The 24,641-nt window shown below is 40.6% G+C and overlaps 1 protein-coding gene across 2 annotated transcripts in view; it reads right to left on the reverse strand.

Annotated features, from left to right (window-relative positions):
* The window catches only part of SGCD (sarcoglycan delta), a 648,169-nt gene that overhangs the window by 407,196 nt on the left and 216,332 nt on the right, over window positions 1-24,641 (reverse strand). For both annotated transcript variants that reach the window (XM_055429152.2, XM_055429151.2), the window contains exon 2: window positions 21,606-21,794. In XM_055429152.2, coding sequence (XP_055285127.1) covers window positions 21,606-21,794 — 189 coding nt within the window. The remainder of the gene's footprint in view (window positions 1-21,605; window positions 21,795-24,641) is intronic.

The following is a 24,641-nucleotide window of genomic DNA, read 5'->3' on the forward strand; positions in this document are numbered from 1 at the left end:
TTTTCCAGTATTCATGTATGGATGTGAGAGTTGGACTATAAAGAAAGCTGAACACTGAAGAATTGATGCTTTTGAACTGTGGTGCTGGAGAAGACTCTTGCGAGTCGCTTGGACTGCAGGGAAATCCAACCAGTCCATCCTAAAGGAGATCAGTCCTGGGTGTTCATTGGAAGGACTGATGTTGAAGCTGAAGCTCCAATACTTTGGCCACCTGATGCAAAGTGCTAATTCATTTGAAAAGACCCTGATGCTGGGAAAGATTGAGGGCAGGAGGAGAAAGGGATGACAGAGGATGAGATGATTGGATGGCATCACCGACTCAATGTACATGAGTTTGGGTGAATTCTGGGAGTTGGTGATGGGCAGGGAGGCCTGGCGTGCTGTGATTCATGGGGTTGCAAAGAGTCAGATATGACTGAGTGACTGAACTGAACTGAAAGAAACTTCTAAAGGGGGAGGATTCTGTATTTCTGATGGCTGAATACACAGTATCTTTAATTGTGCACTTAGATACAATTCCATAAAACTTAAAGGTTCATGAAAATTCTTCCAAGAGTTTGGTGAGAGATTGACCGTCATTCCTAGTTTGATGATGGAATAATTTCTCGCTTTCTGTTTTATCTTAGCGATTTTATGTACATCATTAAGAGAGGCTAAGGAAGACACAATTTTTAAAACCTCAAGTCCCTTTTCTCCATTTCCCTCTTCCCAGATGTTTACAATCCAAAGATAAAAACTACCTGAGATATAACTTGGCTCCATGTGTGTTTGAGGCTCTCCATTTTATCAGCATGTACCAGGATGGCCAGAGGGGACAAGTAGTGTACCCGGGGTCTGAGAGCTTGTAGCAAAGCCCAGACCATAACTCAAGTGCCCTGACTTTAATAATGATGAGACTCCACTTGGCTCTGAAAAGAAAATGATAATGATTGCTATTTAGAAAAGCTACCAAGAATGTGTATACTTTTGCTCTACCAATACTTAGGGAGAAGGAACAGTGACTCTCATTATTCTTGAAGCACTGTCCTGTCACTAACAATAGCCACTTCCCATTTCTTATCCTCTGAAATGAGCAAAACTTCTCCAGTACGCCTGCCTGGAAAATCCCATGGGCAGAGGAGCCTGGTAGGCTGCAGTCCATGGGGTCGTGAAGAGTCGGATACGACTGAGCAGCTTCACTTTCACTTTTCACTTTCATGCATTGGAGAAGGAAATGGCAACCCACTCCAGTGTTCTTGCCTAGAGAATCCCAGGGATGGGGGAGCCTGGGGGCTGCCATCTATGGGGTCAAACAGAGTCGGACACAACTGAAGCAACTTGGCAGCAGCAGCAGCAGAGTCTGTGTACAAGACTAAGAAGATACTGAATCTTTACAGATCTTTTGAAAGTTATGCACAATCTGGGTTTCTTTTTTCAACTGCTTATGGCTAGCTGCAGCCAAGAGATGGACCAAAGGTTTTTCAATTCATGCAATCACTATACACTTTTCATTCCAACTCTAAGCCACGCGCATCCCCCAAAGCCAATTTTGCAAAGTGCCACATTCTTTTGAAATATTCCATGGATTTCATTATGCATTTTAAAAAATGTAGCCCTGAAGCTAATAATAAGATAGTCACTGAAAACATGTTCCTTTTGAATTGGCTCTATAATACTGGTTGTTAATGAACCTTAGAGAAATACAGCAGGAAGAGCACTTTGCAGATTCAAAATCCACGTACACTGACCATCTTGAAGCAAAAGTCACTCTAAAGTCAAGAGGCTCCTGGGGCTTCTGCTATTATCATTGCAGAAAAATGCTGTAAATTCAGCACCATGAGATGAACTGATGATGCCTTCCAACCATCCTCATCTCTTCACTTGGGATGCCCTTCATTTTTATTCTGCTTTCTTACCTCCCTGCACAGGCCTTGTATACTCAGTATGGGACCTGTGATTCATGTCCAAGCCAATGGTCATAATCATGCTCCCTGGCCACCACCACTGGTCCAGAGATGGGCATGTGACACCATTTGGGCCAGTAAAACAGATGGTGAGTTTTGCTTGGTGCTTCTGGGAAACAAGCTTCTGGGCCTTCTAAAAGAGCTCCAAAAGCAATAACCACACCCTTATAGAAAATGAACAGAGAGAAAGGGGAGAATTGCAATATCCTCAATATACAGGCAACACTTTTTAAGGAAATAATGAGTAAACTATAAGAAAGTTTAATTTCCAGTCAACTGAGAAGGTATGTTTTTACAGAATAATTTCTTAATATTACAAATGGCTTTCTAAAGACTTCTGCAAAGGGAACAGCTTCTGTGGCAAGAGAATCACTCTCAGTGTATGGTAAAGTCATCACTCTTCTCTGGAAGAGAAATCCTGGAAATATCAGGAGATTTAAAAAAATAATAGCTACTCTTTTTGACATGCCGCTGATCAATGTAATTTGAACTGTCATTCAAATAGACTAAAAAAGCCTAGGTAACTTTCTCCGAAGCAGTGGGCTTAGGAGTATGTATCAGAATCATTTATCTAATTTTTCTTCTCGGTTTCCATCAAAACAAAAGCAATGCTATTCTAGTACGCTTTTTTCATTACATTTTCAAAACATGAAACATGGGTTGCCAAGGTAATCGCTGACTTCCATGATAAAAGCCATAAATCAGAGGAAAGAGTAATACTTTTAGAATTATGCAAGTTGATTTCACATTACCAGGGACGACTAGAAACACAGATAACCTGAAAGCTGACATTTAGAGGTCAGCAGAGAAAAGATGACTGTTTGCATGGGAAAGCTATTTATGCAATTAAGTGAAATTAATTATGCTTGTATAAATTTTATAAACACATTACATATCTGGATTTTGGGCTAATTAAGCTTTAATTTAGTTGAGAGAACTAAACCATGTAAGCTTTTATGAGAAACCCCTGGTCATCCACTGAAAGGAAAGAGGTAAAATCATAGTTTTTAGGAAACATCTGGAGAAATAAACAATTTAGGAAAGCTCTAAAGATAGAAATTATAGTCAATTATCCAAGATGTAAAGCTTTAGTTTGAGGTTATGCTGTCCTTCATTTTCTCAAGAGTACCCCTTAATTAAATGCAAATAATCAGAAATGGCAATTAATAGATTGCTGTAATTCCCTGATTAGATAGTGGAGCCCATTTACAATACTTATGGACCATGGACTCTGCAATAAACAAAATGAAATGTATATTCATAAATCCCTCTCCAATGTGTCCCTTATTGAAAGTTTTCTATGATGGTGCCACCTCAGAAACTAGCCAATGATGTTAGCAGCTGTCAAACCATCACCAATATTTATAGGACATTTGGACAATCAATCTTTCTGACATGGATACTGGCATTGAATAGCCAAGCTATTATCGGCATAGGACTTCCACAAGGGTGAGACCTTTGAACCACCTGAAGTAAGCATCAAATCATACAAATCAGGAACAAGCTGTTAAAAGCTTCTCATAAAAGACACAGGCAGAGCAGGCGCCCAAGTGCAAGTATGTTTCCCTTCCTGACTCTTATGAGGCTGTGCCCTCCTACAATCAATACTGAAGAGTGACTTTCTCTTCATACCTCTCTAGGGGACTGACCACTCCATGCCTTCTCCCCATCTAAGGCTTTGAACTTGCCTCTCCCTATGTCTAGAATCCTCCTCAGTTCTTCTAGGCTGTCACAACCCATTCTTCAGGCTTCTTCTAAACTTCACTTCTCTGGAGACACGTGCTGATGTGCATCTAAAGCAAGCCATGCCCAATTACACAGTGCCACATCTTTCAGAGGACATATCAGAATTCATATTTTGTTTATTAAGTAGTTCGCATCTCATACTCTGAAATGGTGATTGTTTCCTGTGTTTCACACAGTTCTGTTTCGAGTTCAATCAGCAACAACACATTCAGAAAAAGCCCTGGAGTGACTGTAATTCTCGTAGCATAGATGAGTTTTCAGCCACACCCAAGTTAAATATGCTTTTAAGACTCCATTAGTCATTTCTTCACAAGTGAGCTTATGAATCTGTGCTGAATTTCTGCAATTGAATCCTCTTTTCCTCTTTGTAAGGCGCTTCTCTAAGTGTCCAAGTTGACAATAATAATAGTCAGCATTCACTGGTATCTACCACACTCCGATTTCTGGTTCACTCCAATCCTGAATCGCATCACTAGAAACAAGTAAAGTGAAGCTCAAAGAATTTAAGCTTCTTGTCCAGTATCAATCACCTGGCTACCAGTAGCAGAGCTGAGGTTTGAACCCAGGTCTGTTTTCTCAAGAACCTGTAAACTACAACTCCCACTTCTCTAACATCATATTTTTCACACATCAGGATCCTTCCACAGCATTGACTGGCAGCCTGACTTCATAGCAACTCTGGACAATGACAGCATGATGGAAAATGAGCAAAGAAGCAGGGCAGTCTAGACTGGAAGGATTTACTCCTACATATTTAAGTCTGCTGATGTGAGGCCTCTGAACCTCTTTAAGCTCAGTAAGTGATTTGTACAATATGAAAGAAGGGAATAATGTCCATTAGAAAACACCAAAGAGAATTTCTCAATGTATTGTGTAGGAAGCATACTGTCAGGTTGGAGTAAGAAGTATTCATCTGAATGTGTAGACACTTAGAAGATTCTAAAATCAGAGTAGGTATACTGCAGACTGCTGACACATACACACACAGTCAAGGGCTCCTTCATCACACACACACACACACTCTCTCTCTCTCTCTCTCAAGGGCTCCTTCATGAGACCTTGCTGCCGACTCTTGGAGCCATCCCACTTATGCCACGAGAAAGGGGACTGGAGACTCTGAGGAACAGACAGTGATCTCTCAGCCTGGAGGGTACTGAGGGAGGGTGTGTGATGCAGTTGTTAGGAGTTCAGGGCTCATGTTTCCCTTCATATCCCAGCTCTGTCATTTACTGAAACCAGGTGAAAAATAACTTGACCACTCTTTGAAGCCTCAGTTCACTCATCTGGGAAAGGGAGAGAGTTAAAGAACCCGTCCTCTAGGAATGAAATAATATACCTCATGTGAAGTGCTCAGTATCATTCCCAGCACAGAATAAGCTCTCAGTACAAGTCACCCTACTGATGACAATAATCTATATGCAAATACAGGAGTTAACGTACCTATGAGTAGCCAAATTCTGTTTGTAGCAATGAAAAAAGCACAAGACTTATTCTAAATAACCTCTGTTTTTCTAATACAGAAAATATTTGTGTTAAGTGTGAGGAATTACAGTCCATATTTATCCTTACAGATGAGGTCCCCAATTCAACCACAAAGTAGCCAAGTGGTCCTTAAAGAAAGCAACTATGATGACACATTCTTACTTCCTTTTTTTATGATTTTCTTCTCTTTTTCATTTTAGCTCATTATTTTTACTTCTTTGAATCTCACAAGTATTACCTAAGTATATTCTCCTTGCAAAATGTCACTAGAAAATAGTACAGAAAGGCAAAGTCACCTTCTACTGTCCTCTCCCATCTGCCTCATCATCCCACCTCTCCCCACTGCCCAACTCCTCTCCCCGTGGAGACTACTGTATCTGATGTTCAAGGAATCCACATACTAGATTGCCATCACCTCTTACTCCTCCTCTCTTCAATTTCATTTTTAGCATTTATACAATTGTCTTGTCTTGGAAACCTCCTCCTTGATTGGTAAAGTATCTGCTTACAATGTCTGAGACCTGGGTTCAATCCCTGGGTTGAGAAGATCTCCTGGAGAAGGAAATGGCAACCCACTCCAGTATTCTTGCCCGGAAAATCTCATGGATGGAGGAGCCTGGAAGGCTACAGTCCGTGGGGTCACAAAGAGTCGGACATGACTGAGCGACGTCACTTTCACTTTCATCCCCTCTGTACCTTCTTGCAGCATCCACTCATTATAGTGAAATTTCTACATTTATTTGTTCGATCATATGATCAAGTCTCTCCTGTTAGACAGCAAACTCTCTCTGAGGAAGGCCCCCATTTATTTCTGTTCACTGTTGTACCTCCAGCACCTAGTACAGTGCTTCGCCCACAGGAAGAGTTCAATAAAAATTTGTTGAGTAAATGTTACTTATTCATTAGGTTGTCACAGTTGGTAACTAGACTGACAAGAGATTCATAGAGTTGAAGATTTCAAATAGAAACCAGTCACTTAATTGGGATCTGGAAATTATTTTTCAAAGAAAATCACAAAACTCAGAAGTTCTCCACTAGTGAATGAAAAAGATGCAAATTATCCCTGCTCTCATGGAAACCACCATGCCAAGAACTGCAAGGCACTTTTAAATTAAGAAAATAAAAATTTGCTCATGTGAACCAAAAAGCATTCACTTCTAAAACAGCAACCAACTATGTATGACATGAAGTTGGTTTAAATCAATGAGTGATCGAGTGACCCAAAGGATCGTTTCCTTCTATCTTTGGATTTTAGGAAGAGCACTATTTAAAAAAAAAAAAAAAAACAGAATTAAGAGAAATTTCAGCGAGAGAAAACAAGCTTACTTAACATGGCCAACTAGAGACAGTGCATTAATGATCAAAACTCCCTGCCATTGGCCAACTCAGATACAACGGCTAGCTAAGGAATGAGAATGTACCGAGTCTTTTACCAAACATCCCATAGACACTGAATCAAGACTTGCCTAAGTTTGCAAAAGGCAAAGCTCTACAACTCACTGTTTATTCTTGTTTATTCTAAAGTTGGAATGTTGATTGTAGTAGTTATTAGGCATGAGACCTTAAGCAGATCACTGACCCCTAGTTGCTCCTTTATCAGTTCTAATGAGGTGGATGAAACTGGAGCCTATTATACAGAGTGAAGTAAGCCAGAAAGAAAAACACCAATACAGTATACTAAAGCATATATATGGAATTTAGAAAGATGGTAACGATAACCCTATATGTGAGACAGCAAAAGAGACACAGATATATAGAACAGTCTTTTGGACTCTTGTGGGAGAGGGCAAGGGTGGGATGATTTGGGAGAATGGCATTGAAACATGTATATTATCATATGTGAAATGAATCGCCAGTCCAGGTTTGAGGCACGATACAGGATGCTCGGGGCTGGTGCACTGGGATGACCCAGAGGGATGGGATGGGGAGGAAGGTGGAAGTGGGGTTCAGGATGGGAACACATGTATACCCGGGGCGGATTCATGTCAATGTATGGCAAAACCAATACAATATTGTAAAGTGAAATAAATAAATAAATAAAACAAAAGGGTAAAATTACATTATCCCTGCTATGTCTCTCCCATGGGGATGATGATAGAGATTCAGGTAATGCAGCAAACATGAACCAATGTTCTAAGGATTCAAGAACTTTTACAAACATAACAGTGGTTATGTGGATTGAATGGAGCTCTGTTTTCTCTTACTGTGTCCCTTGGTAAGTAGTTCAGTTCAGTTCAGTCTCTCAGTCGTGTCTGACTCTTTGTGACCCCATGAATCACAGCACTCCAGGCCTCCCTGTCCATCACCAACTCCCGGAGTTCACTCAAACTCATGCCCATTGAGTCGGTGATGCCATCCAGCCATCTCATTCTCTGTTGTCCCCTTCTCCTCCCGCCCCCAATCCTTCCCAGCATCAGAGTCTTTTCCAGTGAGTCAACTTGTCGCATGAGGTGTAGTAGTCACTTAAAAACACTTGCTGAAATACACTGATGACTATTACATAAAATTGTAATAGTAACAGTTTTATGGATTTTTTAAACCTGTCTGTGTGTGTGTGGGGAACAACACATTGGGACTCCATCACATTAGGTCCTTAGTAAGTGGCTATGAAATGATGCAGTGCTCTATTGTTTTCCACTGAAAAAGGCTTAAATTGTCCTCAAGTTCCACTCACTAACTCATCCTGTAACAATACAGCATCTACTATTAGCAAACCAGGTGTTATGAGATGCTAATTAAGTTTTTACACTTAATAAAGCTGACCAATAATTAAGAGCTGGCAAATATGCATACTTTCAGCTATACAGGTATTCCAGTTAAAAGGTTTCACCATTAAATATAAAGGCTATACTCCTGAGAATTTTTTCTATTCTTTAACTCCATTTTTAACAAAGCAACTCCTTATTTAGTTAGATGACTCACATGTGGCTTAGTGAAGGCAGAAAAGTAATTCAAAAGGCAACTAAACCATGATTCTTATAATATAGGTACTGGTTCTGTAGCTAGTGACTCCTTAAAATGTTCCTGAAGCTAAAACTGTCTGAAGTAGTCAATGACTGAACCAGTTTTGAAATAACTTTTTAACGTGCACTCCTTATTACTCCTAGATACAATGGTGACCATCCATGCCATTGAAGGTTCTGCCAGTAAACACATTACTAGTTATATCTTTTTGACAGTAAACATTTCTGAAAAAGTTAAAAGCATAAACTTGCACGTTCAACATACTTGCACAGATGTATGTATATGTACAGATAGTATGCCCTTGCATATGTAGTATGTAACAGACATACAAACTATTAGTATTACTTACTAGCTGAAAAAGGTGGTAAGAAAGCAGGTTAAACAAGCTCTGAGCTTCAGTTTTCTTATAGATGAAGAGGAGATAATAGCACACCCCTCGCAGACTCACTGCGAGGAAAGAAGAGGGCGTTCAGGCTGGCCCTTAGCACTGTGCTCACTGCAAGGTGTGGTGTGTGCATGGTCAGTGGCGGTTGGTCTTGGTTGTGGTGGTGTGCCAGCCTGTACAGATCTTCCTGGACTTACAACAGGGTCAAATTTTGAAAAGCTCACTATCTGCTGCAAATATGCTAAGTCAAAAATGCATTTGGGACTTCCCTGGTGATCCAGTGGTTAAGACACTGACTTTCAGTGCAGGGAGTGTAGACTCGATCCCTGGCTGGGGAACTAGGATCCCACATGCCACCATGGCGTGGCGAAATATATATAAAAATTGATACAAGATACAATTGCTTTAAGCCATTAAAAAAATGATACAACATACAATTAACATACCTAAGCTACTGAACATCACAGCTTAGGCTCTCCAACCTTAAATATGCTCAGAACATTGACAGCAGCCTACAGTGGGGCACAATCATCTAACCCAAGACCTATTTTATAATAGAGTATGGGATATATCATGTAACTTACTAGATGCTGCACTAAAAGTGAAAAGCAGAATAGGTCATAGTGTACCAGGCAGTTATCCTTGTGATGGCATGGCTGACTGCGAGCTGGAAGCTGCTGCACCCCAGAGACAGGACCACACCACCCATATCTAGCTTGGGAAAAAATTACAATTTAAAACTGGATCTACTGAATTTACACAACTCTTGCAACATGAAGTTGAAAAATCATAATTCAAACCATCCTAAGTCTGGGACCATCTTTACTTTCCAAAGGTGGCCAGAACCCTATCTCCCATAATTCAAACCATCCTAAGTCTGGGACCATCTTTACTTTCCAAAGGTGGCCAGAACCCTATCTCCTACAGTCACCACACAAATGATCACAAATTGAAAAGTTAAAACAAAAGACTTTCATTCTTTAATATTTCTGGAGTCCAGAAACTTGAAATCAAGGTGTCAGCTGGATTCCACTGCCTCTGGAGGCCCTAGAGAGGAATTCCTTCTTTGCCTTTTCCATCTTCCAAAGTCTGTGTGCATCTGCTGTAGTTTCATCACTCCAAACTCTGCCTCTCTGGCCATACAGTCTGCTTCTCTTCTGTCCATGTCAAATCTTTCTCTGCCTTACTCTTATAAAGATCCCTGTCATTGGATTTTGGGTCCAAGTAGAAATCCTCATCTCAAGATCCTTAACCTAGATAAGACTAAATAAGGTAATACAAAGTTCCAGGGATTAAGATGATGACCTATGTTTTAGAGGATACCATTCAACCCACAACAATTTCCCATCCTATAAGTTCCTCTGTTCTGTTCTGTTCAGTCGCTCAGTCATGTCCGACTCTTTGCGACCCGATGGACTGTAGCCTACCAGGCTTCTCCATACATGGGATTCTCCAGGCAAGAATACTGGAGTGGGTTACCATTTCCTTCTCCAGGGGATCTTCCCGACCCAGGGATCGAACCCGGGTCTCCCGCATTGGAGGGAGACCCGTTAATAAGTTCCTCTAGAACCTTGCAACTTCTCCCTGTAGAGGGGATTCTGTGTGCCTTCCCCTTGAATTCTGGCAGGATTTTGTATCTGCCTTCACAGACAGAATGAAGAAGTGATGCTACCTGACTTCTGAGTCTAGGTCATAACAGCATTAGGCACTTCTACCTCATTTAAGTGGGACACACATCCTGGAACCCAGCTACCATGAGGACAGGAAGCCCACATGAGCCTACATGGAGGGGCCATGTGTAGGTGTTCTGGCTTGCAGAGGTTCCGGCTCACAGTCAGCATCAACTACCTACACATTTAAGCACACCTCCAGATGGTCATAGTCCTAACTGTTGAATCAACACCAGTCATGGAGTCTCCTCAGCTAAAGTCCTAGACATCAGAGGCCAGAATGAAGTTCCCACTGAGGTTTACCCCAAATGGAGAGTCCTAAGCAAAATAAATGATTATTTTTGTATTCAACCACTAAGTTTTGGGATGGTTTGCTGCTTAACAATAAATAAGAGGCTAATTATTAATTAAATAATGGAATGGGTTACGGTTAAAGATTAAAAAAAAAATAACAACAGTTAATTAGAAACATTTCCTGGCATTGAGCATCTTGGATTTTTGTCTAAAGATAGTGGGAGCACACACAAACACATACACTTTTAGAGGAAAAAGTGACTCAGGCTCTCTTAATCTGACTGACAATATGGGAGGATCCCTTAATTAGAAATTATATGAGCTATAGTAGACCTTATATATCATTTGGTCAAACTCCATATTCTACAGGTTCAGAAAGTAAGACTCAAAAGTGGTGCCAGTGACTCCCCCACTCAGTACAGCTCTTTACCCACTAAAGGTCCTCACAAAAGATCCTCTATCCCAGTCTCACTGCCTATCCAATCAGGAGAACTGAAAGGAGAGGAGTAGCAGAGATTGAGTGTGGGGGAAAGGAGCAAGCTGCTATAAATGTAGTTACTTGGGGCATCTGTTCAACAGATGGGAATCTTCCTTCTCTGGAATGAGTGAGTGACAGTCACTCAGTCGTGTCTGACTCTTTGAGATCCCATGCACTGTAGGCTGCCAGGCTCCTCTGTCCATGGAATTCTCCAGGCAAGAATACTGGAGTGGGTTGCCATTTCCTTCTCCGGGAGATCTTACCAACCCAGGGATCGAACAATGGTCTCCTGCATTGCAAGCAAATTCTTTACCAGTTGACCCACCAGGGAAGCCTTGCTTCTCTACCTTCTGTTAAATTGAGGGTTTTGTTTGTTTACTGTCCTACCTTAAGCCTATGACTCCAGGCCTTGGTCAGGAAGATCCCCTGGAGAGGGAAATGGCAACCCACTCCCGTATTCTTGCCTGGAAAATCCCATGGATAGAGGAGCCTGGTGGGCTACAGTCCAAAGGGTGGCAAAGAGTTGGACACAACTGAGCATGCCAAGCCTTAAAAACTGTCTAGGGCACAGAAAGGAAAGGCACCAATTGTTATATGGAAGGAAATGAAAAATCTTTTTCCACGTTCCCTTCACATGCTCTCAATGAGCTGTCTGAGAAGTAGACTCACAGATTTTAGACCTGTTTTGTAACAGAGACCTTCCTGCATTAGTGGAAATGTTATCTATCTGCTTTGGTGAGGATGGCTCACTTCCCTGGTGGCTCAGAATGTAGTCTGCCTGCAGTGCGGGAGACCTTGGTTCAATCCCTGGGTTGGGAAGATCCCCTGGAGAGGGAAATGGCAACCCACTCCAGTATTCTTGCCTGGAGAATCCCATGGACAGAGGAGTCTGGCAGGATACAGTCCATGGGGTTGCAAAGAGTTGGACATGACTGAGTGGCTTCACTTTCCTTCTTTTCTTTCTTTCTGGTGAGGATGGTGGCTACTCACTCCACGTAGCTATCAACTTATGTGAAATGTAGCTCATGTGACTCAGGAACTGAATTTTCCCTGTGACTTAATTTTAATACCATATTGGACAATGCAATTTGAGACAAAGTATTTACAAAGCCATTCTGAGCTTAGAGATTCTAACTAGTGACACAAACAGTCCAAGTGACCTGAAACTTCATATTTACTGCTGTCTCTTTCTTGCTATTGTCTAGTCTCTGTCGTGTCCGACTCTTTTGTGACCCCATGGACTGCAGCCCACCAGGCTCCTCTGTCCATGAGATTTTCTGGGCAAGATTACTGGAGTGAGTTGCCATTTCCTCCTCCAGGGGATCTTCCTGACCTAGGGATCGAACTCACGTCTCCATATCTCCTGCATTGCAGGCGAATTCTTTACTACCGAGCCACTGGGGAAGCTCTGAATAACTATTCTTCTGCGGAAGGACTGGTCTCTGAGTTCACAGTGGTAAATGCCTCTCGGGATTCAAAACTTCTCTCCTATGATTGCTTAATGCCTCAGTAAGAGTGGAGAGATCCCCATAATGTGGTTGCGATTTCTGATTTCTGAGAGTCATTCAGAGTTCACAGCTGCATGACCAAAAAATAACTAAAAACTCCTTCTGTGAGCAGCTATATGTGATGGAAGAAGACAGAAATCCAGAGAGATTTTTCTGACATTCTTTTTATCAATTCTAGAATCACAAATAAAGTGAATGTTGAGTGTACGAAGATGATAATAAGTGGGAAAGGTCATACATATTATCCAAATAATAAGTTAATGTTACACAGTGATTTGTTTATAACTGGAACTCAAGTTTCCCAGTTTGACCTCCCAAGAGTATCTTTAAATTGCATCCTGTTGAACTTGACTAGCACCAGCGCCTTCTCGCCTCTTTCCCCACCTACTCCTCTCTCCAGAGGCCTGGCCTCTCAACACTAGAAGGAACTACAGTATCCGAGGTGACCCGCGTTTAACATCCCTCCATCCAGGCTACAGTCACAGTGCTTTCTCTGCTTTAAACACCATTTAAAAGGTCCTTCTCTATCCTTTAAGCCTCAACCTAAGGAGCCTTCCAGGGCCTTCCACCTTTGACTAATTTCTTCTTTCACACTCCCTTAAAAAGTCTGTCACTTAGGGGAACTTAAAATTTCACATGTTGTTTCTTCTTAGTAAATTATACTCTATTAAAGTACAGGATTTTCTTTATTATAATCTTTAATGACCAGAAAAACCCCAGTATTGCACATGTGCTTAAGAAATACCAATCGAACTGTAGCAAAAGCACCCAATAAATTATATAAATTTGTAACAAGCTTGCTTTATAGCATTTTGCAGTAATTACAAGGACTAAAATCATCCTTGAGGATTTGCATTCTTGCAAAAGGTATAAAACACCGTAAGCTTTAAACTAAATAGGACATGACAGAGCCATATCCCAGGACTTTCACGGAACAGAGTGGATTTTTGTCCTGTGTTTTTCTGCATTACAATGTTCATGCCGCCTTAAAAATAACATTGTGGTCATTTTTCAGCTTGATGAATTTGAGCTAATGGATGAAAAAGTAACCTCCAGAGACAGAGCCCTGAGAGATGGAAACACAGTGTTCTCGATATAAAAAGCCTTTCCAAGTTCTCAAGTGACACTGGCATCAGAGCAGAAGCAATTGCTATTCACAATACATTCATTAACAATGTTAAGTGAAAGATACAACTAAAGCCAATAATATCATTTTCTCCACTTCCTGAGCAAATCTGTATATTAACTAGGATGATTTCTCCTGCTTCTTGTCTATTTCACACTCCTGACTTGTATAATTAAAATGTAGCAGGTAGCTGATACACAGGAGGGAGTGTCTGTATTAAAAATACCTTTTCATAATCAAATTCAAGCACTCATCTCATTTATGGTTTGTCTACCTTAATAAATCAACTAATACTTCATTTTAAAAGCCATATAAAGCTCTATTAACCCATCTTTACATACTAATTTAAAGTGACGGGCTATTCATAAATTTTTTGCATTCATTTATTCAATAAACATTCTAAATATCTACTATATACTAAGCAAGTTGTTGAATGCTGTCACTATAAAGGTGAATAGTTTAAGGTTACTGTCTCTGTAGGGGAAACAGGAAAATTAAATAATGCAGTACTGCATGTCTTCCCACTGCAGGACACTAAGTACAGCAAAAACAAAAGAGTTGTCAGGTTTATCTGGGAGGACTTCTGAGAAAATCTGAGAAACCAGAGAAAAGCTTAAAAAGAGCACTATGTATAGAAGATGAAATATAGGTGTGATTTTCAAGCGAATTTCTGACCTTATGGGCGGTAAGTCCTGGCCCAGCTGCTTGATGAGCAGCACTGACTAAATGATTCTACCCTCCCAGGCCACAGCTGATGGGGCATCTCATGTGGTCCATGCACAATAAACAAGTACAACATGATGTGTACAATCTGCTGAGCCAGTGCAGTTCCCTCTCTGGAACTTCAAGTGGGTAACAGAAGGAGACTAGGGTGGGGAGAGGTGGGAGCAGAAGGGAAAAGTCATTACAGAGAAAAGGTCAAAGGCGCACACATGTTGAAGATGCCAGGAAGCAGGAAACTTGGATAAACACAGGAGGTAACTGGTAGCCCCACAAAGGTAGAGGGATCCTGGCCTGCCAACAGAAGCAAATGTTTCAGGGCAATACCAAGGCCATGTGGTCCAGTAAAATCAGAGGATGGCCATCCCCAACACTGCAGTTGGTTCTTAAGAGTACTCTGGGTCCCATGGCCGTGATACCCACCCATGTTGACAGACACTGTCCTGCTCCCTCTGCAAGTATATCCTCACTCCCCTCTGCTTCAGTTAGTTTGACTGGGTCATGGCTCCTCAACCCATCTCCAAACAGATGATGTGTCAGTGTTCTGAGTTATGGAACTCACTGCCCATTCGCTCTGGCTTTTACTGTTTTACACTGTGTCCAATTTACAAGTATTAGAATACCTTCCTCTGACCCTCAGTGGATCTTTATCTTACTTTAGGGTAAATAAATCATGTTTTAGACATTGCACTGAACAAATTCAATTTGTCTTCATGAAAAATAGCACTTGGAAAATGGGCAGCATAGTGTACTGATTAAGAGTGCAGGCTCACAAGCCAGACTCCTGTGACCCAATTTCAGCTTCAGTGCTCACTGACTGTGTGACCTTGGACAAGTTATTACACTTCTTGGAACATCCTCGTCCCCATTTGTAAAATATGCATGATAATAGTGTCTACCTCATAGGAATTTTTATGGAGATTATACAGGAACATTACAAAGTAAGTTCTGTTTTAGTTTTTATTAAACAAATGGACATTCTCTTCTTAATCATAGATACAATGGTTTGGATTTTGTAATTTTAATGAGTGGAAAAAGAAAGAGAAGTTAGAGGATCTATTAAACACTAATATAGCTAGCTACAATTTATCTAGGACATATTGTGTGCCCAGCATGGACCAGGTACTGACATCCATCATCTCATACATGTGGTCTGTATAAAACACTCAAATGTGTTTGACAATTAACAAACACACATTGAAAGCCGACTGCATACCAGGCACTGGTCCATGGCTATAAATATGAATAGAACACAACCCCTGCTCCTGAGGAGTTCCCAGTCATGGCTGGGATGTTAAAACTGGGTCAGGCAACTTCATCATCTACTTTGGTTCAATCAACTGCAAGATGAAGATGTTTGAAAAGGTGGCTCAAGGTTCCTATTTTATCTAATAATAAATGATTTCACACTCACTGGAAATCAAACTTTTAAGCTTTGCCACTAATAAGCACTTGTGCTAAATTACACTGTAGACAATAAGTACTGCAGTATTTGGGGCAGTCTTTGAGGCCAGGTTACTTGGATTGGGCTGCTGGAATACACAGGTAGAAGCAGCAGCCCTCTACCAAGAGAGATCTCACATGGTCAAGTCCAAGCTCCAAAGACAAAACTGTAGTGTTCAAACAGGAAGGTGCCTTGCAGTCCTAAAGGACACCTAGCTCACTGCATTCATTTCTGTACTGAGCGCCAGAAGGAAAAGGTGATGTAGTTCATAGCCCACTAGGTGTCCCATTCCTTGACACTCATGCTAGGGATTTCTGCACTGCCCGACAATACATCACAGAGATGAATAAACCATATTCCAGACTAAGACTATTTGGATTCAAACCTCTACTCTGCCACTTTTTAGCTATGTGATCCCAAATCAAGCTACTGAGCTTCTCTCCTCCCTGTGAAGTTGGTATCATAATACCAATCCACATCAGGATTAAGTTAGATATTTATAAGTTGCAATGGCAGAGAGCCTGATGCAAAATAAGCCTTCAATAAATGATGATGATGATAATGGCAAACACTAACAGAAGGCATTACTTTGGAACAAGCTCCTTTTCTAAGCATTTCACATTTATCACCTCATTCACTCTTCACAACAATCATATAAACAGGTAGATATTGCTATTACTCCAAATATATGGAAGTACAGAGAGGTTGAAAAATTTGTCAAAGTAGCAGAACTCAGATGTGAACACAGAGCGTCTTTGACCTGAGTCTGAGCCCATAACCACTGCCCTGAGTGGGGTCTCCTATGATTTTCTGTTCCCAACACAAAATCTTCCTACAGGTCAGGTGCTAACTCAGAGTCTACACACCAACCTATGACACAGATAGCATTATTCAGTTTACATTAAATGTTTGTATAAACATAACAAGTGACTATAACAAAAGGTGGAAGCAGTGAAGGGAGAGGTCATTGGCTGTAGGATAAAGAGAACTGAGTTAAGGATTGAACACACATAACTATCAGGAACTACTCCACGCAAGAAAAGTCAGTGGATATCTTGGACAGGAAGCAAATTTGTGATCTGATGACATGGGGTGGGTAACAAAGGTAATGAACCAGTTCAGCAGCTTCAGAGTTGTGTTGAAAAGCCAAGTCATTGCAGCAATTAGCTAGAGGGGGTAGACATAAATGAGCGGCTGAACTGAACTGAACTGACTGTATGTTGTGGTATAAAGGGGTAGGCTTTGAAGTCAAGCACCAGTTCTTTGACTTACTAGCTGTTTCCTTAGAAAGCCACTCAACTTCTCTGAGCTTTGGGTTTTATTTTACTAAAATGGAGATTTTAATACCTAATTTGTAGGGTTGTTTGGAAAATTAAACAAGATAATTATTTTTAACTGCCAAGGAGTGACTAGCACATATTAAGCACATGCTTAATAAATAATACTAGTTTCCTTATAAAAGCACAGTGTATGATAAACTACGAAAGGTGAACCTATGGGTGTTTACACCATAGGTAAATTAAACACTCCTCCACGTGGGGAAACACTGGAAAAGAGTAGGAGACTGTAATTCTGTCTTGATTAATAATGAACAGCAGAGTAATCTGCTAAAAGCAGAGAAAAAAAAATCATTTTTATTCTGATTTACATCTGGGACAAATGAAACTTGGTTGGATGTTTGTCCAGATTGTTCTAATTGAAGGACTCTTTCAGCATAACCCTTGGGGATAGCATAGAATGCAAATCTAACAACAGAAAATTCTGGATGTCGGATATTGGATAAACTGCCGATTCCTCAGAAACACTTGCAGATGACATCACTCTTGGTTTGTCATTACTCAGAGGGTTTGATTAAGGTGTGAACTTTTCCAAATCCCAAATTACTAAACATTCCAGGTGTACCAAATAATCAGCCTTTCCTCTTGACAATCGTTCAGAATCCTCACAGAAACTGCTTCACTCCTATCGCACTGGATTTCCTGTGTTCATGCACCCCACATTCACCAATGTAATACTGGTGAACACCTCATTCTTTCTCAAGATATTCACTGTCAGTAAATTATTATTTGTGGAATAGAATTATAATTCTAAAGGGATATGCATTATACCGTGATTTATGGAGAATATGTTTTTACCATCCAGGGAAAGACCAATTTTCTGACACTTCAGCTCTATTCGCTCAAAAGCATTACTGTTACAAAATTACCCATTATGACTAATAATGGCATTATTCTCACCTCAGTAAGTACCTGGTTTGGTAAATCTTTAAGAACTCTCAACTTTGGCAATCAGTTTAGTTAACTACAGGAAATAGCCTGTTTTATACAGATAATAATCTGTATAATATCATATTGCTCCCCAAACTCACATAACATTCAAAGTGAATTTTCACTCAATATACATTTACATAGACATCTCACTATTGAGCCTGCCAGATAAAACATACTTGAGAAGCCAGATTTGTGTAATATCACAGTTATCTAGGTTTGAGTTCATATTATCCACCACATTCACCCTCTAATATTTCAGGTTCTATACACTAACTTTACGTCAAACTATGTCAATATAACAAAAACAGCCCCAAACAGGGAATGAGAGGGATACACGAGTCTCAGCTAAATTTCAGTGGAAAGATAATGAATACCATCTTGTTCTTCTTGTCCCACCATCCAACCATCTCACTATCAAGAACCAGAATTATCTTCCAATCCCTCAACAACTCATATCCAAACATTAGCTGAGGTTGAGGTATGTCACTTCCATCTTTTAAATGTCTTTTGAACATTTATTCTTCATTCTACTGCCCTAGCTTCAGGCTTCATATATTTTATATTACAACATAGACTTTCTACTTTAAAGTTTTTGAAATATGAAATAAAAACATCACAGAACATGCATATTGACAAATGACAACTATGGTCTCTTGGACCATAGGGCAGATTCATGACACCTTTTAGAGCCTTAAACTCTGAGACACTTTCTCCATTATATTGCACCCTTACATGAGCAAGTATCTAGACTACAATTTGGATCATACCTCCCTCTCTCTCACTTAAAACACTTCTCTGATTGTTTTTTTTTTTTAATATAAAGTTCAAGTTCAAAAAAATGTTTACAGATTCTAATTCAGAAGTAGAACCTAGCGTGCTCCAATATTCTAGAACATATTATCTTCAGTTCAGTTCAGTCGTTCGTGTCTGACTCTTTGCGACCCCATGAATCACAGCACGCCAGGCCTCCCTGTCCATCACCAACTCCTGGAGTTCACTCAAACTCACGTCCATCGAGTCGGTGATGCCATCCAGCCATCTCATCCTCTGTCGTCCCCTTCTCCTCCTGCCCCCAATCCCTCCCAGCATCAGAGTCTTTTCCAGTGAGTCAACTCATCGCATGAGGTGGCCAAAGTATTGGAGTTTCAGCTTCAGCATCAGTCCTTCCAATGAACACCCAGGACCCCTACAATACACTGGAAATTGTCCTGTATCATCTTCGAAACTTAAACTGGAATTCAGAAGCTTAATCTCCTGGTGCTTACTGCAAATGTTAAAAAAGTGAACCATTCTCCATCACTGAAAAGTCTATAAATAGCATATGCTGGAAAGGGTGTGGAGAAAAGAGAACCCTCTTACACTGTGGGCAAGGAGGTAAGTTGGTGCAGCCACAATAGAAAGTCCCTCAAAAACTGAAAATTGAGTTACCACAAGATACAGAAATCCCACTCCTAGACAAGAACATAATTTAAAAAGATACATGCACCTTCATATTCAGAGCAGCACTGTTCACAACAGGCAAGACAGGAAAACACCCAAAATGCCCATCAGAAGATGAATGGATAAAGAAGATGTGGTAAAAGCACACAATGGAATACTGCTGCTGCTGCTGCTAAGTTGCTTCAGTCGTGTCCGACTCTGTGCAACCCCATAGGCAGCCCACCAGGCTCCCCTGCCCCTGGGATCCTCCAGGCAAGAACACTGGAGTGGGTTGCCATTTGCTTCTCCAATGCATGAAAGTGAAAAGTGAAAGTTAAGTCGCTTAGTCGTGTCTGACTCTTAGCAACCCCATGGACTGCAGCCCACCGGGCTCCTCCATCCATGGGATTCTCCAGGCAAGAGTACTGGAGTGCCATTGCCTTCTCCGACACAATGGAATACTACTCAACCATAAAAAGGACAAAATGCCTTTTCTAGCAACACAAATGTACTTAGAAATTATCACATTAGGAAAATCAGAAGGAGAAAGACAAATATCATATAATGTCACTTATATGTGGAATCTAAAATATGAAACAAATAAACTTATCTGAAATAGGAACAGAATCACAGACAGAGAACAGACTTGTGGTTGCCTGGAGGTAGATAGGAGTGGGATGGACTGTGAGTCAGGGGCTGGCAGATACAAACTATTATATGCAAAACAGAGAAACAGCAAGGTACTACTGTATAGCACAGGGAACTATATTCAATATGTTGTGTTAAACCATAATGGATAAGAATGTGAAAAAGAAAGCATACGTATGTATAACTCAATCATTTTGCTGTACAGCAGAAATTAACACAGCACTGTAAATCAACTATATTTCAATTTTAAAAGTGAGCCCTTTTGATGCACTAACACTGGTTTATGTAATCCTCATGAGTCAAGTGCCAATAGCCCCTCTCATGAGTGATGAACAAAGGCCCACAGAAAAGAGATGCCACCCCTGCTATTATCAAAGTTCACGTTGCCTGGAAGACACATGTAAAAATTATTATCTGGAGTGATCAGTAAAATAATAAATACATACATAGAGCTACAGGAGCATCAGGGAGTTGTACCAGGCAGAAAATGGAGAAAAGCAGCCCGAGGAGAAGAAATGGCCTGAGCAAAGGCAAGAAAGTCTACTTGTGCACAGGTGTGAGGGGTTGAAAATAAACTCTACAATTCAGGAAAGACAAATATCCACTATTCTATTGGATTTTCACACGAAGACCTTACTTTTAATTATGTTACAGTTATATTTCCTTATCACACAGGAGTTCTTTTATATTGCCAACATAATTACTTACTTTTGACATTACGAGAGGAAGAGAAAGCATTTTTAGTATTATGCTCTCATTAATGCAAGAATTTATTTATACTGTTATAATCTTTACAAAAGCTCTAGGGAAATACCTCAGAATAACTCCAAAAATCTGTTTGTCAAGATTTTCTTTTCATTTGACCTTCAACAAGCAAATGTCCAATCTGCTGTATGGCCCTAAGTACCAAGATCAAGAATTTCTTCAAGGAAGTATAAACACAAATTCTTTAAAAAAAAAAAAAAGTAAAATGGCTATACTCCTCTGATTCTATTCCTAAAAACCAAGGAAATGCTCCATTAACTACCAGGTGTAAATAGATACTGAAAATTCTTTAATGTTCTCCAAAGGCTAATTTAACACTGATGTTTCAACCTTTACCTCACGAAAACTTTCTTAATTACTACTAAAATTAAAAAAAAAAAACCCACAAACTTACTACTTTGATCTTTATCTCATCCTTCTCCCTACATTATTTACTCAAATTATTTATAAGTTACAGGCTATAGAAACATAGTTATCAAAATGTAGGGAAAGCTCACATTAGGGTCACAAAAGAAGAGAAACATCTCACAGTTGGATTACCAGCCTCTGAAGAGTTGAGATTTGAAAGAAGTCAATCCTCACATGTAATCTGAGCAGCAACACTTTCCCCCCCACCCCTATCAAAACCATTGCTTGTAGGTTATTTTGAATTTTACTACCATCACTTTCCACATTCGTTTTTCTTCCCCCATGCTTTCCCTTCCCCCTAAAAGAGCTAAAGAAAACTGTATGGTCTTACTTACAATTGTGAAGTTCATGACTTTGAGAATCCAGATGGTCATGGCCAAGTTCACCAGTATTAAAATCATCAGGAGTAGGACAAAGAAATACAGGCATCTTTTCCGCCAGCCATAAATCCCCACTTTGTATACCTGCGGCCCCTCAGAGCTGGGCATGGTTCCCCGGTGATGGGTGTACTGTTCCTGAGGCATCTGAAATAAATGAGCCGAGAGAGAAGCACTCACATCAAACTGCGAGGAGAAAGAGGGGGGAGAAATAGGAAAAAATCAACTTGAAGAGATATGGCTGACTGCTGTCTGTATGTTTCTGCCTTCCTGACAAATCTAAAATCTGTATCCTTTGGACAAAAGTGGCTCCTCTGGATGCATGCATGAGCCCTCTCTTTTCATGCATCCATCTCTCATCATGCGCTCTGAGACATCCACATACATATTGCGGGTGTAGAGGGACCCATAGGAATTCACTTTCCGAATGATTCTTAGAATTCCGACACCTTTATGAAGGAGACACTCAAAGTCTTCAGAGTAAAACTGAGAATTCACCTGCAAAAGTAAATTAACCTCAACATTCACTGTGCTGGTATACTACTACTACTTGGGATTCCCTGGTGACTCAGACAGTAGAATCTGCCTGCAATGCGGGAGACCGCCGGGTTCAATCCCTGGGTCAGGAAGATCCCCTGGAGAAGGAAATGCCAACCCACTCCAGCACTCTTGCCTGGAAAATCCCATGGACAGAGGAGCCTGGTGGACTACAGTCCATGGGATCACTAAGAGTAAGACGTGATTGAGTGACTGTTACGCTACTACTACTCAGGCAATTGATTTGGGGTAAAATGATCTCCAAAGAAATTATTCTGTATTGCTGGAAACTCAGTGGCAAAATCAGTCCATGGGTTTTGAAAAGAGTTGGACATGACTGAAGCAACCTAGCACACTGGCAAAAGTAACAATTTTGATCCTGCCTTCCAGAGTTCAAAGAGGTGTTGATGTGCTCACTTGATTCAGAAATCCTCCAAAAGTGATAACCTGTGTTTAAATGCCTCCCTTGACAGAGATCTCACTACCCTTTCAAGTAGTCCTTAGGAGTTAGATGATTCTAATTCTTATCAACACATTTATTTAATAAATATAAAAGAGTCTGAAAGTCAAGTAAGGTGTGAATACGCACTCCAGGAGCTTGCAGGCTAATGGGAAAAACGAACTAAACAGTGATTATAGTAGAGTGAGATAAATTTTAAAAATCTGTCAATATTAAGTAATATACCAGTCCCCGTTAAAGTAAGGAAGGTTTCTCAAACCCCTGCTGTTGACACTAATTATCTTTATATTAGCACTACTAATTAGGTACCAACACAAATCTAAGTAGACATTACTTCTATAAAATTCTCCAACCAAAACAAATGTAAAAATTAAATACAAACACAGTTACCAATGTGTATCGTTCAAATGGAAAATAAGTGCCTACTGAGAAGAATGATGATCTGCAAAACTACACAGAATATTGTGGTAGCAAGAGGTTTAGCACAGCATCTTCTGAGCACAGCATCCCTACTCTGCCATGAGCCATGTGACACAGCCCTACTGCTTTTCTCCATTCAAATGGCTGCACAACTTTTATTTTGGTGTTTTTACTTCAATTGGCCCTCATGTAGGCATACTGTATTCTTGAGGAATAATGTCTTTCTCCACTTATTTTCATCTTCAGTTCCGTTCAGTTCAGTTGCTCAGTCGTGTTCGACTCTTTGCGACCCCATGAATCACAGCACTCCAGGCCTCCATGTCCGTCACCAACTCCCGGAGTACACCCAAACTCATGTCCATTGATTTGGTGATGCCATCCAGACATCTATCTTCTGGCATCCCCTTCTTCTCCTTCCCCCAATCCCTCCCAGCATCAGGTCTTTTTTCCAGTGAGTCAACTCTTCGCATGAGATGGCAAAGTACCGGAGTTTCAGCTTCAGCATCAGGCCTTCCAATAAACACCAGGACTGATCTCCTTTAGGATGGACTGGTTGGACATCCTTGTAGTCCAAGGGACTCTCAAGAGTCTTCTCCAGCACCACAGTTCAAAAGCATAAGTTCTTTGATGCTCAGCTTTCTTCACTGTCCAACTCTCACATCCACACATGACCACTAGAAAAACCATAGCCTTGACTAGATGGACCTTTGCTGGCAAAGTAATATCTCTGCTTTTTAATATGCTATCTAGGTTGGTCATAACTTTCCTTCCAAGGAGTAAGCGTCTTTTAATTTCATGGCTGCAATCACCATCTGCAGTGATTTTGGAGCCCAAAACAATAAAGTCTGACACTGTTTCCATTGTTTCCCCATCTATTTCCCATGAAGTGATGGGACCAGATGCCATGATCTTCGTTTTCTGAATGTTGAGCTTCAAGCCAACCTTTTCACTCTCCTCTTTCACTTTCATCAAGAGGCTTTTGAGTTCCTCTTCACTTTCTGCCATAAGGGTGGTGTCATCTGCATATCTGAGGTGATTGATATTTCTCCCAGCAATCTTGATTCCAGCTTGTGCTTCTTCCAGCCCAGCATTTCTCATGATGTACTCTGCATATAAGTTAAATAAGCAGGGTGACAATATACAGCCTTGACATACTCCTTTCCCTATTTGGAATCAGTCTGTTGTTCCATGTCCAGTTCTAACTGTTGCTTCCTGACCTGCATACATGTTTCTCAAGAGGCAGGTCAGGTGGTCTAGTATTCCCATCTTTCAGAATCTTCCACGGTTTATTGTGATCCACACAGTCAAAGGCTTTGACATAGTCAATAAAGCAGAAATAGATGTTTTTCTGGAACTCTCTTGCTTTTTCCATGATCCATTGGATGTTGGCAATTTGATATCTGTTTCCTCTGCCTTTTCTAAATCCAGCTTGAACATCTGGACATTCACGGTTCACGTATTGCTGAAGCCTGGCTTGGAGAATTTTGGGCATTTCTTTACAAGCGTGTGAGATGAGTGCAATTGTGCGGTAGTTTGAGCATTCTTTGGCATTGCCTTTCTTTGGGATGGAACTTTCA

This window comes from Moschus berezovskii, chromosome 8, assembly GCF_049115385.1.
Source record: "Moschus berezovskii isolate FMDL1 chromosome 8, NW_MosBer_1.0, whole genome shotgun sequence".
NCBI lineage: Eukaryota > Metazoa > Chordata > Mammalia > Artiodactyla > Moschidae > Moschus > Moschus berezovskii.